The 17,116-nt window shown below is 53.0% G+C and overlaps 1 protein-coding gene across 3 annotated transcripts in view; it reads right to left on the bottom strand.

Annotated features, from left to right (window-relative positions):
* Positions 1–17,116, bottom strand: part of PCSK6 (proprotein convertase subtilisin/kexin type 6) — a 102,685-nt gene that overhangs the window by 30,611 nt on the left and 54,958 nt on the right. For all 3 annotated transcript variants that reach the window (XR_015716360.1, XM_087829109.1, XM_087829110.1), the window contains exons 7-8: positions 8,280–8,452; positions 3,388–3,600 (exon numbers count right to left, since the gene is read on the bottom strand). Coding sequence is in view for 2 of the 3 variants with exons in the window: in XM_087829109.1 (XP_087685235.1) it covers positions 3,388–3,600; positions 8,280–8,452 (386 nt within the window). In the remaining variant the exon portion in view is untranslated. The remainder of the gene's footprint in view (positions 1–3,387; positions 3,601–8,279; positions 8,453–17,116) is intronic.

Below are 17,116 nucleotides of genomic sequence, written 5' to 3'. Positions count from 1 at the left end.
CCTGGAGCTCTCTGGGCCTCAGAGGGCCCCTGATGTGAGAGCACGAAGCCGGCTGTTCGCTCCGGGAAGGCGGCACTGGCTATGCAGGCTGAGGGGCCAGCTGCAGGCTCCAGGCTGGGTGATCCTGCACCTCGCTGATGTGGACAAGCAGCCGCCACCCGATCAGCACGTGCGGCTTCAGCTGTGCGAAACCTGCTGTGCTGGACGGGTGTTGTCACCTGGTGTCACCTCTGTTCACTATGCAAACGGAACGAAGGTCACTAGACCAGCCTTCCATCAGAGAACATACCCTGGACTATCCGGGGGGTGCAATGGAATCACAGGGCCCTTCGCGGTCGGAACAGGCGGCCGTAGGCCTAAGAGATGAGCCACCACTGCCGGCTTTGAAGAGGGGGGTGGGAGACACAAGGCGAGGGATGTGGGTGGCCCGTGCGAGCTGAGAACTGCCGCGGCGGGCGGCCCGCAAGGAAATGGAAGCTCAGTCCTATAACCACAAGGAACTGAATTCTGCCAACAACCTGAATAGCCAGGAACAGTCTTCCCTGGGGCCTCGCGATGGAACGCAGCCCGGCTAACACCTGGATCGCGGCCCCGGGAGCCTGAGCACGGAGACCCAGCGAGCTCTGGCTGCAGAGCTGCGAGATGATAAATCTGGGCTCTTGTGAGCTGTTAAGTTTGGCATAACGCGTTAGCACAGTAGCAGGAAACTAACGCACCGCCCAGCGCAAGGCTCCAGTAGCTGATCTGCGTGACCCCTGACAACGAATTTCCCCAGTGACAGCAATTCCAGACCCTCTTCCAGACAGAGCATCTTCCTCCCATTCCAGCTGGGCCGACAATCCCAGTGAGGGGGCCCAGCCTAAATCTCTCTCTCTCTCTCTCTCTCTCTCTGTCACACACACGAAGACTGGGCAGGAAGGCCAGCAAGGACCAGCTTCCTCCTTCCTCCCTGCTCAGCAGGCCAGGGCACCTTGATCTTGGGGAGGGCAGCTGAGGAGAAGAGGGCAGGGATGGGGCTGCAGCCTCTCAGACCCTGGGATCTTCATCTGCAGGTGCGCATAGCGACATGTCCTTCCCAGGGCTTCTGGGGAAGTCACGGCTGTACCCTGGCACATACCTGCACTCAGAAAGTGGGGCCCAGGGCGGGAGACTGGGGGTGTCTGGGCAGGAGGCCAATCTCCCAAGAGCAGGTGGGGCCCAGGAGCAGATGGCTGAGCCGAGAGGCACAGCCCCTCTCCTGAGACTGAACGTGGAACACGGCTCATGTTTAGAGGATGAATGGAAAGGCCGAGGAATGAACAAGTGAGAGATGCTCATGGCAGGTGTCACCCCTTTTATCAAGAGCCAGGCCCCATGCCCGGTCTGTGCTGCTCAGTGGTTGAGCGCCGGCCTAGGATGCCCAGGCTGCGGGCTCAATCCCCGGTCGGGAGCCTGCAGGAGGCAGCTGAGCTGTGACTCTCATTGATGTTTCTCTCTCTCTCCCTCTCCCTTCCTCTCTCTGAAATCAATAAAGATATATTAAAAAAAAAAAAAAAAGAGAGCCAGGCCCCACACCAGACAACACCTCGCTTCAGAACTCTGCTTGGTATCCACTGAACAGTGAGGAAGGGAGGGCTCCCAGGGGACAGAGCTGTGACTTCCATCAGACACCTGCCTGAACGCGGCCAACCGTCCTGAATGGCTGCTCCTCCCCTGGCAGGATCTCTAAGGGGACTCAGAGCAAAGACTCAGCCCGAATTGAACTGAAACAAAACAAGACAAAAAAAGCCACCCATCCTTGGCCGGTGTGGCTCAGTGGTTGGAGTATCGGCCCAGCCCAGTCAAGTGCAGGTACGTGGGTTGCAGGTTTGATCCCCGGCCCTGGTTGGGGTGCGTCCTGGAGGCAACCAACCAACGGATGGGTCTTTCTCTCTCCCTCTCTTTCTCTCTCCCTCCCTCCCTTCCACTCTCTCTAAAAATCAATGGAAAAAATATCCTCGGGCGAGTGTCAACGAAACAAAAACCCCCACCATCTGTATTTCCAGAAAAGAGTCCTGGGACAGTGAGTACAGCTGAGTGTGTTTGCTCTGTACCCTGTTCCAACTACACTCTTCTTACCCATATATTATTGCTCAGAGATGAAATTTTCTTTAAAAAAAAAGGGCATTTTCTAGCGAAGGCGTGCATACACGCATGCACACGTACAAACCCCCACACGCAGCCTAATTAATTAAGCAAACAAAGCTGCAAGCTCTGCTCCCAGGATGGGAAGCACTGTCCCCTGGGCCCCGGTACAAAGTGTCCAGCGACACAGGCCCCACGCTCCCCTCCCTCCAGCAGGTTCCAGGACAGGCGTCTGTTTAACGAGGCTGCAGCCAGTCGGCTCAGAGCCCAGGTCCTCAGCGAACAGGACGCGCCATCCAGGACCCCGGCCGCCCGTCCCCGGGGCGCGTGCTCCAGCGGAAAAAACCCCCAAAACTTAAATTAATACCTTTGCGGTCCGGCCCAGCCGCTGCCAGGCTGGTGGCCGCGATCGGGGCGACCTGTCCGCCGGTGCAGAGCAAAGGGGACACAGGCAGCCTGCATGTCCCACCGAAACACGTAAAACTAAATGCCCAGATCATTTCTCAAGATGCGGTGAGCAGCAGGAGGGACCAAGAGACGCGAGCCAGCTTTACGATGAAGCCACGTCTGGCCGGCCCCGTGGTCTCGTTTTCCCACCATCCAAAACCCATCGTAATGCCTGTGCATTGCATTTTGCATTCATTTCAACCAAACACCCACCCCTGTTCTTTCTTTTTGAGGCACAAAAGCGCGTAGGAGCGGAGGAAGCTCAAATCCTGTCTCTGTATCAAAGGGAAGCAATTATTTCGTCAAAGACAGATCGCACTTATGTTGGTAGATGTGAGCGTGGCGGGCAGAAACCACTGCTCGCCCAGTGTCCAGAAAAAGTCCTTTTGTTTGGAACGCAAGGCCCAGGGGACCAGCTGGATTTCCACAATCTTTCAACATAAAACCGAGGCTCTCTCTTGCCCAGTTTTGCACGATGGAACTGAACCGGGCAGCTGGATCCCAAGCGGGTGACCGCAGAATTTGAGAAAGCTAAAAGGAGACATCGTGGTGAGAATGTCCCTCATTTCTTAAGGGATATTTTTAGATCTCTAAAGCCAGGGAGGGTTTTAATTGGCATCCTGCGCACAAATTAGCGAGGCAGGGCCTGAGGAAGGCTGCCAAGGGACTGGGGTTTACTCGGAGGCACAACTAGTTCGCCGGTGGGTGAGGGTGGTGCGGGGACCTGGCACAGACTGGCCCGGACCTGGCTCGTCTTTTTGTTAAGAGGGAAAGGGACTCGTCCCCAGAGGGCTGAGGCCCCCATCCCGAGCTGGCCACCGTGCCAGGGGCACTCACAATTTTCCGCTCGTAGAAGGCCCCGCTGCTGTAGGTGGTGGCCAGGGTGGACGCGCACTCCTCCAGGTACCAGGGCTTGTAGCCGTTCTCGGTGGTGCTGCTCACGGAGATGGTGTAGATGCTGTTGGTGTAGCCATCGCAGGAGCAGTGGTCCCCCTCTCTCCCGCCGTTCCCGGAGGCCCAGACGAAAATGGACCCCAAGCCCTGGCGGCCCTGCAAGGGAAGGAAAGGTGTCAGCCCGGCAGCCAGAGCCTGGCAGGTGGGTCTCACACGAGGCCTGGAACCCCTCTTTTGGAATGTCCCTTCAAAGGGGGGCCGAGAAGGATGTGTTCAGGCCAACCGGATGCCACTGGAGACATGGTTTGAGAGAGAGAGAGAGAGAAGGAAAATTGATGGAAGAGAGAAACATTGATGGGTTGCCTCCTGCACGTGCCCAAACTGGGAATGGAACCAGCAACCTTTCGGTGCACAGGACAACACTCAGCCAGCTGAGCCACTCTGGCAGGGCAGACATGGTCTGATTCAGCAGAGGGCTCTGATTTGAATCATGGGGTTGTACTGAGGAAAAGACCCAGAAGGACTGCTCTGTTCTTCGTGGGCAAACCAAGGGCCCTCGTACAAGATGTCCCGCTCAGAGCTCTGCCTAAAACAGACCAGTTGGTGCCACAGTAACACTGAGATGACAGATGATGGCTGAATTTATAAGGTGACTTTTTCTGGATGGAGAGACCTGGTCCTGTGGGTTGGGGCCACGTTTCCTGCACACCCACCTGCAGATGCACGCTTTTTGGAGAGCGAGCCTCGTCTAACAAGAGGGCCAGGGCCAGGATCTCTGGGTGCAGGGGTGCTGAGTGCCCGTGGCGGCACTTGAGTAAGCGCTGAAGCGGTCGGGGTGTCATGCCAGCCCAGGCCAGTGGCTTCACACGTGTGTGGAGTTCATTTTTAAGAACATCCACATGAAAGCAAGTCTTTGAGAGACGTGGCAGGTCCAGGTGGGTGCCCGTTCTATCCCACACCCACAGGATCAAGGATCTGTGACCAAATCCAGTGCTCATCCCAGCCACAGGCACCAGCTGGAGATGAGCTCATCTAAGACCCACTCAGTTCGGTGGCCGGACCTGTTGGTGGGCACAGCCCGCCCCAGAGCGCAGCCAACACCCGTCTCCACGTGCAACTAGGCCCACGGGGCTGGTAACTCCGGCGTCCTTGCCAAAGACCCTCCTTTCCAAACGCCCAGCAGGAAATGGACACTTAAGCCCGACGACTGGCCAATTTGGAGAAAACCGTCAACAAGGTTCTGCAATCCCCTTGGAGCCCCAGGGAAGTCCTACTGCTGACGGGACGCGTCACGCTCTCCCTGCAGCTCATGGCCACTCTGGGCCGAGAGGGCCCCCTGCTCTGGAAGCTCCATGGCCTCTCCGCTTTGCAGAACAAGTGGCCACAGTTTTCCCCACTTCTGGGCCCATTTGTCATAATCTGACATTTCCTCCAGCTCCAGTGGAGCCCAAGGGAAGGTCCTTCTGCTGCTCAAAGCTGCCTCACGCGCCCTGCTGTCCACGTTGCCCGCGTGGACCTGACCAATGGCCAAGGGCGCGACAGAAAGGTCAGCCACAGTTAGATCAGCATTCTGGGAGGAAGGCACAGAGCACTAAGGAAGTGGGTGTGTCTGGGCATTTAATTACCTGCAGGAAAAGATCAATCAGAAGCTCACTCGGTCCTGGCCAGTGTGGCTCAGCGGGTTGGGAATCATCCTGTGTACTGAAAGGTCGCCAGTTCGATTCCGATCAGGGCCCATGCCCAGCTTTTGGACTCGATCCCCGGTAGGGGGTGTGCAAGAGGCAGCCGATCCATGTTTCACACTTTCTCTCCCTCTCCCTTCCCCTCTAAATATCAACTCAAAAAAATTAAAAAATAAAAAAGCACCTCATTCAAAGCAACTAAAATCCAAAATGGAAAGGTATTTAACCCACCGGAGCCAACTTTATTCCATGACGACCACCTCTAACACACTGTCACCCCTAAATCCCACCCCACCCCTAACTACTTAATAAAAGGCTGTCATTTTGCTAAATAGGGCATGCAAGGGACTGCCCAGCAGCCCAGAGAATGGCCCCAGACCGCACCCCTCTGTCTTTTTCATATTAATTCTCACCCAAGGATTTTTTTTCCATTAATGTTTTTTAGAGAGAATGGTGGCGGCGGGGAGAGACATGGATGTGAGAGAGACACATCGATTGGTTGTCTCCCACACACGTGGTCCGGGATCAAACCTGCAACCCAGGTATGTGCCCTCAACCAGGAATCGAACCCGTCACCCTTTCGTGCACTGGCTGACACTCTAACCACTGAGCCACACGGGCCAGGGCAGCCCGTCCTATTGCTGAGCAGGCACACAAATCCCTGGGGGTCTGAGATTCTGAATTTCTAGCCAGGGAGCTCCCAGGTACAGCCAGGCTGCCACTTCCAGGCCCCACGCTGAGTACCGAGGCCACGGCGATGTTCATTTTCCTTCTGGGCGACACCTGAGGAGTAAATGTGTGCGGCTTCCCAAAGACCAACATTAAGCAGATCTTCCTGCCAGATTACGGTTTCTGAAGTCTCTCCCACCACCCAGCAACAACATCTACCTGAGATGAAGTCAGACTTGACAGAAAGAGACTACAGGTGACAAATGGGCCGCTGAGGAGAAAAAAAAATCAGATGGGGAGTGTGCTTCGGGTTGAGATCATCAAATTTCCAGGAGGCGTTTCCGTGACAACTTCAGACAGCTGCGATTTAAGGCTCCCTATGTGGCATATTTCACATCAGGATGACTCAAAAAATATGAAATGACCTCAGTAACTCAAAAGACGGTGACAAGAATGACGGGGAGCCACAGGGTCCCCTCTGCAACGTCCTCTCTCCCCTGACACCTGGATGAAGCTGCCGTGGCTCCGAATTCTGGTGCAAAGAGCTCCTCTCTGAGCGCCAGGCTCTCCAAAGTCCTGTCTGCACAACCCCAGGGGAAGCTGAGCACCCAGATGATCGCTTAGAAACAATAATTACCGCTCCCCAAAATAGGGGGCCCTGTCCTGACACCTCGAATCTCTTTTTGTTGTTCTTAATCTTCACCTGGGGAAATTTTTTCCATTGATTTTTTAAAATATGTCTTTATTGATTTCAGAGAGAGGAAGGGGGGGGAGAGAGAGAGAAACATCAGTGATGAAAGTCATTGATCGGCTGCCTCCTGCCCGCCCCCTGCTGGGGATCGAGCCCGCAACCCGGGCATGTGCCCTGACCGGGAATCGAACCCGAGATCCTTCAGTGCACGGCTGGTGCTCTAACCACTGAGCAACACCAGCCAGGGCCCGAGGTCTCAAATCTTCAGACATCATCTCATAGAAATGACAGGCAGGCAGGATCAACACCATTCAAAGCAATAACTTCCATGCAGAACACGCCATCTCTAATTTACAGCTTAAATTAGCTCAATTTTGGGAGGTTTTGCTTGTCATCAAGAGAGGGAGCCAAGTGATGTAGTGGGTGGCGGGAGCTGAGCGTGGGGGAGATGAGACATTTTTATTGGGCAGCCCCTTGAGGGCAACAGATGACTTGGTCACGCCTGGATCTCCCGGCACCCCCAGGCCAGCACCCGGGCAGGAGGCGGAGGGCCCTGAGCCCAGGAAGGGGGGAGCGCTGCTTTGGGGACATTCTAAGATATAAGTACTCAGCCCCCAAAACAAGGTCATAAAAAATGACCAAACTCAACACACCCAGAGAAGCAGGCAAAATCCTATTATTTAGAAAAGGAACTCGGGAACAGGGTTTCAGAGGATTGCTCCTCTGTGGGGCAGGCTGGGGGAGGGCAGGGGAGGCTTGGCTGCCTGCAATCTAACCCTCTGGCACTATCTGATTTGAGCACTGACTCTGTACTAACCACATTTCAATCACGGTGCACGGGTGACTGTAAGATAAGAACTTTTTCAAAAGGCTTAAAAATATGTAAAGAATAAAATGGGCCCACCCCCTCCCCCCATCCTGGCACCGCTCTCCTCTCTCCAGTGGGACAAGTCAGGGGTATAAACGCTGCCCAGGGATGCCTGGATTTCCTGTCCGAAGCCCTGCCAGCACCTCCGGGCCACACCTTGTGCTCTGGGCTGGGGCTTGTTGGGCCACGCAGGGCCACCTCGACACTGACCACAGCTCCGTCTGCCTGCTCCAAGAAGCTGTCCTCGCCCATAAATCCGCCTCGCCACCCTGCTTGTTAGAGCTGGGGCCTCGCCAGCCTCTCTGACTCACACGGACCCAGAACGCACGATCACGGGGTGACTGGGGATGGGCCTCCTGGGAAGGGCCAGCAGCCCCCTCCGTGTCCCTTGGGCCTGCCTCCGGAGAACCAGCACGCAGATGTTTGCTCGGTTTAGTCCCTGGAGAGGTTCCACCCCCCAAATTCTAAACATCTTGGGCTGCATGTTGGCAGGGGGGCAGCAAGCAAGACGGAGACTTCCCAGGCGGGGGTTAGTGCACGTCCCACGCCGGGCATTTCTGTGGGCAGCTGGGCCGAGGCCAGGACACCCGTGCCACCTGCACAGTCCAAAGAGCAGGCCAGGCGGTCGGACCCGCACCACCCACCTGTCCCCTCCCCTCCCCCAGGACAGCCAGGCTCCGAGGCCCAGAGTCTGGGGCTGGGGGACGCGTGGCTGGGGGTCGCTGAAGCAGCTCTTCTGGAACAAGGGGCACTGTTGCTGCTCTGAGCCCCGGAGTGACTTCTCCCCTAGTCTAGTCCTGGCACAGCGGGGACTTCCCGCCCCATGTGGGGGCTCTGGCCCGTGGCGCTCTGATTTTTAATTCCTAACAGTTTTCCACAACCCTCCCGCCCCCCGGGGCCCCCCGCAGCCCTGGGTTACTCACACCTTTTTAATGCCGTGCTCGAAGGCCTGCTTGGCCAGCCGGCCCGGCCCGTCCACCGTCTTCCCGTCGTCGTCGGGGCCCCAGCTGGCGCTGTAGATGTCGATGTAGTTGGGCCTGACGCCCAGCGACTTGGCCTCCACCACATCGGTCACGTCGCCGTCCAGCATGCGGACGCCTGCAAGCACAGGGGGCTCCATGCGCGCCTGTCCCCACAGGGGCCGCGACCCCGGGAGGAGGGGCGCGCCCGGGGGCCCCGACCAGCTCGGGGGGTTTGCCCAGCGTCACTCTGGGCACCTCTCTGCCCATCCCATGCTGGCCGATGGGAAAGGATTGAAGCGACACCCCAGGCAAGGTGGTAGTGTCCCCAAGCACAGGGGCAGCGAAGAAAGCCGAGCCCCTTGGGAAACAGGCATGAGGCAGCTTCCTCACTCCCACCGGCCACGCTGGCAGTTACAAAGGGACATTTCTATAGTAGAACTTGAAGCCGTTTTCAACTTTCCTAGCTGTGAATAGTTTATATTTGTTTCTCTGTTTTTAAAAACATGCTTCCATCCCTGATTTATAATTAGGAGCTTAACCTACGAGACGAAAGGCCACGCCTTAGCCTGTGGAGGGGGGTCAGTGTCATCTCTTGGAGTGTTCCCTGGAGGGGTCTTTAGGAGGTGGGGTGCATAGCTTTCTCAGGAGCACCCAAAAGGAGAGGGGTGAGTGCCCACCTCCCGGCCAGGGGGTGGTCCCCCTGCCCCGTGTTTGCCTCCATTACTGATCTCACTCTGCATCCAGCAGGTGTGGTCCCCCCACCCCCGCCCCAGGGCCTCCCCCAGAGAGGGGGGCTCAGTGACATGTGACTGGGGAGCAGGGGTAATGACAGCCATTGACACCTCCTGCTTGGATTCCAGTAGATGCGCCAAGACAGCAGGGGACAGAGTCCTGGTGTGGCAGCTCCGCTGTGTGACCTGGGGCCAGGGTCTCAAACTCTCTGAGCCCTTGTTTCTCACAATATTTACCTGGGGCGGGGGAGCAGCTGAGAGGATTGAATATACGTTGAGGCCCTGGCGCCCGGTGCCGTCTGAGAAACAACATCCCTATGGCCTTACTTTGGGCGATGGACTTTCTGGGGCAGGAGACCCTGCCAGCCACACAGGTGGCCAAAGTCAACTCGGATGCCCTGGGGGGTGACACTGACCCGCTGTTTAGGGCTCCTCGAGCACGTCATGGGTGTGGGAACGCCTGTTTCCGAACACAAAGGCCTAGATGCCAGGACACGTCCCAAAATATGCAGAAGCAACTGGCCAGGCCGATTTCCCGCACGTCTCACAATGCTCTCCTCGGAAAAAGGGAGGCTGACGGGCGGCAGAGAAAGCCGGATCTATTTAAGTTTTAATGAACCATCTAATTCCGAGACACTGACAGGTTGCCAGCAGAGAAAAGGTAAATATTTTCAGTAGAAACCTGCTGTTCCAATATTAGCCTGAAACGCGAAGGGCTCCCTGGAAATGCCAAATTGAAGAGAGACAGGAATCGCTTCTCTAATGCGGGAAGAGAGGCCCATTTACCATAAACGATCAGGTACAAAAATCACACGGACAAAGCACTCGGATGGCAAATGAACTGCGGGCGGTTAGCGCGCTCACTCGGGGTTCGCAGCTCCCGGTGGCAGGTCCCCCCTATGTGTGTTCAAGGCAGGAGGAGTCCTGAGCAGACAGAGGTGGCGCTTAGCAGGACCTGATGAATCTGTGTTTGGACAAATAACTCAGAGGCTGCCGTTAGGGCTCCAAACCCAGCACAGGAGCCGCACGCCAGACACAGGCCTGGCTCCCTCTACAACAGGCGCCGCCCTTCACAACTGCCTGACCCCAATCACACTGTATTTATTGTTATTATTTTTTTTGTTAACCCTCCCCTGAGGACTTTTTTCCCGTTGATTTTTAGAGAGAGTGGAAGTGGGGGGAAGAGACAGAGAGAGGAACATCGATTTGAGAGAGACACATCCATTGGTTGCCTCCCCCACCTGCCCCAACAGGGCCCGGGGATCAAACCTGCAACCCAGGTATGTGCCCGTGACCTGGAATCGAACCGGCGACCCTTCGGTGCAGGGGCCAATGCTCTAACCACTGAGCCACACCGGCCAGGGCGCAATCACACCTTAAATGCCCTGGGGGGACCTGCTGAAACGAATGATTTTCCAAGTCTCCAGGTAATGTTCAAAAACCCAGCAACTCATCGTCACAGCGACCCTGTCCTCCAGCCCCTCCCCCTGCTGCTAAGTGGAGCGTGACTTTCCCAGTGACAGGCTTGCGGACGGCAAGTGGGCCCTGCAAGGCGGCAAGAGACTCAGCATTTCCCCTGAAAATTTCCGAGGAAGCTCCATGCTAAAAGGCAACGGGGAATGCCGGGTGGGGGTGATCTTGGAGATACGGTCTTTCAAGAGGTAATTAAGCTAAAACGAGGTCGTATGCTTGGGCCCTGATCCTCTGCGACTGGTGTCCTTGTACAAAGAGGAAACTGAGACACAGACAACACACAGATGGAGGGACAAGCATGTGAGGACACAATGAGAGGCAGCCACCTGCAAGCTCAGGGCAGAGACCTCAGAAGAAACCAAATCGAATGACACCTTGATCTTGGACTTCCGTCTCCCGAACTGAGAGAAAATAAATTTCTATTGGGTAAGCAAAAAAAAGGAAAATGCAATGAAAAGAGCACATGCATGTACACGCACTAATGTACACACATGCACACGTGCATGTACACACTAATGTACACACGCACCAACATGCCAGGGATCAGCGGGTTGCGAACAGCTGGAGGAAGGCAGCGAGGAGACCGCACCAGGCCCACTGCTGTTTCTTGGAAGTAACGTATCCCACCTTCAGCGAATACGTGGCAATGCGAGAGCAACAGCCAGTGGCAAATGAAATCAGATCGTAGCTTCCCGAGTGTGACAAATAGGCCTTCCCAGCAAATTCTGCTCATTAATCCCGAGTTTACTGTAGTAAATCCACGAGGATTAGTGCCCCCCCCTAAAATACAGCACATTCCATTCTACCAGCAGCCACTCCGGGCCAACCGAGGTTTCGGTTTCAACAGCCGTCGAGAGACGCTGCAGACCTAAAAGGTCTCTGTCACCTCTCATGACTGCCTGAGACAGGAACAGGGCTCTCAGGTCTCTAACTGTGCCCACGTGTGACAACCTCGTTCTAGGACCCGGGCAGCTGAGGTCGGCCAAGATGCCCAGGCACCTCGACAGTCGTCACTGTCACATGAAGGGCGTGGAGACAGCACTGACAGCCAAGCTGAGCCTCTCTTGGCCTCCTGCTCTGTTCCCGCTCTCCTGCTGGAGCCACTCCATGTCCTTCCCGGGTGGAGGTGTGGCTGGGCCAGGGGTGTCCTGTGAGCCCAGGTTGCAGGGACGAGGCCCTGCTAGGCAGGATCTTGCATTACCCGTGGCTTTTGCTATCTCTATTCTGATGCTCTGACATCTGAGGGCCTGGCTGAGTCTGGAGGGACTGACACCCCTGCACCCCAGAGTTGGCCAATTCCTAGAGATGGCAGAAAACTCCCCAGTGTGGGCACCTGTCATGTGCAAACCAATCCAGAGCCCACACCCTAACCGCCTCCTTTATGGGGCTCTTACCCTCTGTCCTCATCACCCCAGACAACTAGGGACAGCTCCTAACCCAGAACCTGGAAATTATTCCAACTGGCCAATCCTAAACCTGCTTAACCTGCCTGGCCTGTTCCTCCTGCAGAAACCACTGGAAGGCTTCTGCCCACTTCCCTCCCGGTCTCTCGGCCTCCTGTACAACCTGGGGCTTCCCTGTGTGGCCCCCCTCCCCACCATGGCCTCTCCTTGAGAACTCTGGGTAACAAACTCTGTGCAATGCCATTGTCTCTGGATCTGCTGGTATTACCATACCTAAATAAATGATCATGAAAACTCTATCTGAATTCAGGTTACTCTTTCATAAGCAGCTTCTGCGGATTTTGCACAGAATGGCGAAAACTGGGAGAGCCTCGGCAAGGATCTGGACATTTGAAATCTAGAAGGACTCCCCTGGTCTCCCAATCATTGAACAGGGGGCACAGAATAACAGTGAATCTCCTGGGGTTCAGTAAGAGTTGGCAGCTTGGGGCACCCAACAGAACAGCAAGCTTCTGAGCCCGATGGGGCCCCCAAACGTACACCCTGCAAGCGGGGACAGCAAGGAACCCTGAGAGCACGTGCACCTGTGACAGAGTAAGTGAGCAGGTGCCTGAACTGGGCTCCGGAGGAGACAAGAAGGTGGTAAAAAGGACAATCACACCACCATAAAAATAAGACGGCAGCACCACCGTGACCAAAGGCCACCACGAGCTGGTCACTTAGGCTCGGACGTGCTCTCTCCCTGCCTGTCTGACCCCACAGCGAAGCTGCTCCTCCGTTCAGTGTTCGTGATGACAGTCGAGGAACCACAGCTGTGCAGCCTATGGCATTCAAGAGCCCTGCCACCTGTCCTCTGGGGGTGGCTTTGGCAGGACAGCCTGGGGCCAGGGCATGGTCACCAGGAGACAGGGGTGAGGGAGCTACGGCTGAAGCTTGCCCATTTCTTCTTTCCTTTTTTTTGATTAATCTTCTCCTGAGGATATTTTTACTATTGATTTTTAGAGAGAGTGGGAGGGAGGGGGAGGGACAGAGAGAGAAACTTCGATGTGGGAGAGGCATATTGACCGGTTGCCTCCTGCAAGCACCTGACCGGGAATGGAAACTGCGACCCTCTGGTGCTCAGGCCGATGCTCTAACCACTGAGCGATGCACTTGGGGCCTTTGGAGATGCATCTGTAGCTGAACCCGTCCTCTGAAACGCTCACGAGCCCGAGCAGCTGAAGGGAAACGCTAATGACACTGAGTCCTGTGCCTGGGGATTAACATAATGAACTCATTTATGGGCCCGGATGAGCTCCGTGGTGATGCACTTAACGTTTCCATGTTTACGAAAAGAGAAACGTGATTCAGTCCCCCCATCAAAAAAATGAAACAAAACCCCGCACAGCAGTTTGCCTGTTGATGTTCTGAGTTTCCTCCCCAGAAGCAGACTAAACACAGGCTGGGAAGATGCATGCGCTTCGGGAGGCCCGAGCGAGGGAGTGTTTCTGCTTCAAGCATCTGCCAGGCCTGGGGAGGGGAGGTCCTGGCGGCCTCCAGCAGCCCTGCTCCTCCACTGCCTGCTCCCAGCAGCCTTGGCATCTGTCCCTTGAAAAAGCGAGAAGCAGGGCCAGCTGTACCTGAATGCTGTGTCCTAGGTGACACCTGTCCTGTCAGAGGCACACGTTTGAATCTTGCTAAGCACCAGCACAGCTGAGGAACTTGTGAAAACTACACATTTTCTAAAGTGAAAGGGGAGAGGGCTTTACTCACCAGCCCTGCAGGTAATGAGCTCTCCAGACAGAGCAAGTTTCTGCTCAGGCCAGTGTGGACACCTGGTTCCCCAGAGAGCCCATCGCACAGGATGCTGGGATGACCTGAACCCGGGAGGACCTGATGAGGTGCCAGGGGCCTGAACCCTTCTGGAGATGCCAGCAGGGAGGACTCTGTCCTATGGACCTCACCTGTGCTTAAAAAAACCCCCAAAACCCTACACGTTATGCGATAGTTAATGGTGAAAGTCTGAATGCTGCCTCCCTAAGATCAGGAGCAGGGTACGCAAATCTGCTCTGGGCAGGAAGTACTAGCCAGGGCAATAAGGCAAGAAAAGGAAATAAAAGGCATATAGATCAGGAAGAAAAAATAAAACTGCCCTTATCAAGAATAAGATCTCAAGAAATCTACTCCGAGAACTAGTGAGTTCAGAAAGGTGGCAGGATATAAGATCAACATACAGAAATCAATTACATTTCTACATACTAACAATGAACACATGGACACAGAAATTAAAAATAAAATGCCATGTAAATGGCTTAAAATAAAATGAAACAGGTAGGTGAAAATCTAACCAAACATGTACAAGACCTATACATTTGAAAATCTGGAGAAATGGGTGATTTGATAGGAAAATTTAACTATGAAAATTCACTCAAGGAGAAATACAAAACCTGAAAAGATCTAACCCTTTAGTGTCCCCATGTCTGGTCACATTAATTAATCTGCTCTACTAACATTTTAATTGTCACCCAAGGACATGCTTAGAGAGAGGAAGAGAGGAGGAGGGAAGGGAGGCATCAATGTGAGAGAGAAACAGCGATGGTTGCCTTCCATGGGCCTGACGGGGAATCGAACCGGCAACCTTGCGGTGTACAGGATGACCCTCAACCAACTGAGCCACACCAGCCGAGCGCTCCACTAACATTTTAAAAAACAGGCGATGTCCACAGTATATGAGCGGCTTCAGAGCACAAACACAGACAGTTTCCTAACTCATCCTACAAAACCAGCCTAATTTCAGCATCCAAACAGGGGAGGGACATCACAGAAAACAACACCCATAGTTCACTCTAGCTTATAAAGAAGAGGCAAAGCCATTCATCCGATATGAACAACTGAATGCAGCGGTGAGTTAACAGAACAATCCTCATCATAAAATAGAATTTCTTCCAAGAATGGAAGAATAAAATTTCAAAAGTTAGGAGATCTATTACTGTCACTTACTACATTGAACAGATTAAACGGTAAAATGAGAAAATAGTATCACTGCATCCACGGATGCTTTTAAAAAGCATGTCACATGATTCAACAACGAATCTCTTAGAAATTTAGGAGTATAAAAATGTCCTTACTTTAATAAGGGGTAACTACAGGAAACCCGCAGGAGACATCTACAAATGGTATAAAACTAAAGACATTCTTGCGTAAGTCAGAAATAAAACAAAACCTACACATCACCATTTCATATTTGTCAAGAGTCCCTAGATGTTGAAAAAGACATGAAACAGAAAACAGTTATGATTAAAGAGATAAAATCTCCCACTGAATTTACACCTGTTTAGAGAAGCCAAGAGAATAAAAAATAATAGCACCCATAGAGTAAATTAAGGTGGCCAGGTACAAAAACAAACAAATAAACAAAAACCACCAACACATACAAATCAATGGCTTTCCTACATCCATTTCAGTAACAACCAATTGGAAATATTTTTTAAAAATCAACCTAGGGAACAACCTAACAAGAAATGTGTAAGATCGGTAGGAAGACAGCGATAAAACTTTTTAAAATGAAGTCAAAGAGGACCCGAATAAATGAAAACATACCATGCTCCTGGGCAGGAAGACTCAATATCGTAAAGATGCCAGGTCTCCCCAATTAATCTATAATTTCCATGCAATCCCAATCAAAATTCCAACAGGAATTTCTATGGAACTTGACTTGCAGATTCTCAAGTTCATCTGAAAGAGAAAATGTGCAGGAATAGCCAAGAAATTTTTGCAAAAGAACCAAAAAAATCCTCTTAAACTATCAGGTTTAAAAGCGCGGTATCTCTTAGGGATTACAAACAACGGACTAATGGAACATAACGAAGGATCCAGGGCACATACAGGGATTTAGTATATGACAGGGTGGCATGTGGAAATCACTAAATATTCTTTTGGGGGTGGGGGGAGAGTTGGATCTCTCCTCAAGTCATTCACAGAAATAAATTCCATATGGATTAAATAGCTAAACACAAAAGACAAAACCGTAAGTTTTAAGACAACTACTCTTTTTTTAAAAAAAATATATTTTTATTGACTTCAGAGAGAGGAAGGGAGAGGGGGAGAGATATAAAAACATCAATGAGGAGAGTCATTGATCGGCTGCCTCCTGCACGCCCCCTGCTGGGGATCGAGGAGCCCACAACCCAGGCCTGTGCCCTGACCGGGAATCGAACCGCAATCTCCCGGATCCTAGGTCGATGCTCAACCGCTGAGCCACACTCAGCTGGGCAACACAGCTATTCTTATAAAACCAAGTTTTTGGAGGAGATGCAGGAGAATGGATTTATTATCTCGGGTTTTGCTAAGCAAGGTCCTAAACCCAGGAGTCATAAAGGAACATGAACAAAGGTGATATCATTAGCAATTTTAAACAGGTTTTTATGCAAATATATAGAAAAGGGACACAAATCATCAGTGGACACCTCTAAAACTTAATACAAAGTTAAAATTTCCCTAAAATGAAAGGGACTTCCAGCTAAGTGCATAGGTGTACCCCACTCTCTTCTCGGGAAGTAATGAGGGTGGCACATGTCTCCGCAATAATTTCTCCACAAAGTAGGCGATGTCCCTCAGGCCACATGACTGGGGTGTCTGTTTCCCTGCCGCACTGCATTGCTTTTACAGCAAAAATGAAAAGCCACCTAGGTGTCCATTATCTGAGACACAGGGAGCTCTGACCAGGACTTATCCACACACAGCATCTTTCTAAGAACAGGCAGTTTTTATGGCGTGGTTTGCTGGAGGAGAAAAATGAGTGACAACCAACTCTGCTCCTCCCGCCCGCAATGTGGTCAACATAAAATGAATGAATGCTAATTCCCTGGGGAGGGGAGGGGATCTCTCGGAGCTACTCAGCTGGCAGGAGAGGAAAATCCAGGTCCACAAACCCTGGCACCTGCAGCCCAGCTCTCCGGCTCCTCTGCCCCATATGTTAGCATCTCACTGGCCTAGAGAGACAGACCTTGCCTCCTCTTGGAAAAAAGACCCTGGTGAAACTGTCAGAGACATGAAGGACAAGCTTGAGAAAAACTGAGGAAAAATTAAATGGAAAGAAACCATAAGTTAAATATGATAGAGATACAGAAATCAGGAACTAGAAATCCAATATATGTATAAGTGGTACCCATGAAGACGACAACTGAGCACATGGAACCAAAAATATTCAAAACC

The sequence above is a fragment of the Miniopterus natalensis genome, chromosome 22, assembly GCF_054644295.1.
Source record: "Miniopterus natalensis isolate mMinNat1 chromosome 22, mMinNat1.hap1, whole genome shotgun sequence".
NCBI classification, from domain to species: Eukaryota; Metazoa; Chordata; class Mammalia; order Chiroptera; family Miniopteridae; genus Miniopterus; species Miniopterus natalensis.
The sequence above is the reverse complement of the archived record's forward strand: the minus strand, read 5'-3'. Positions and strand labels throughout refer to the sequence as shown.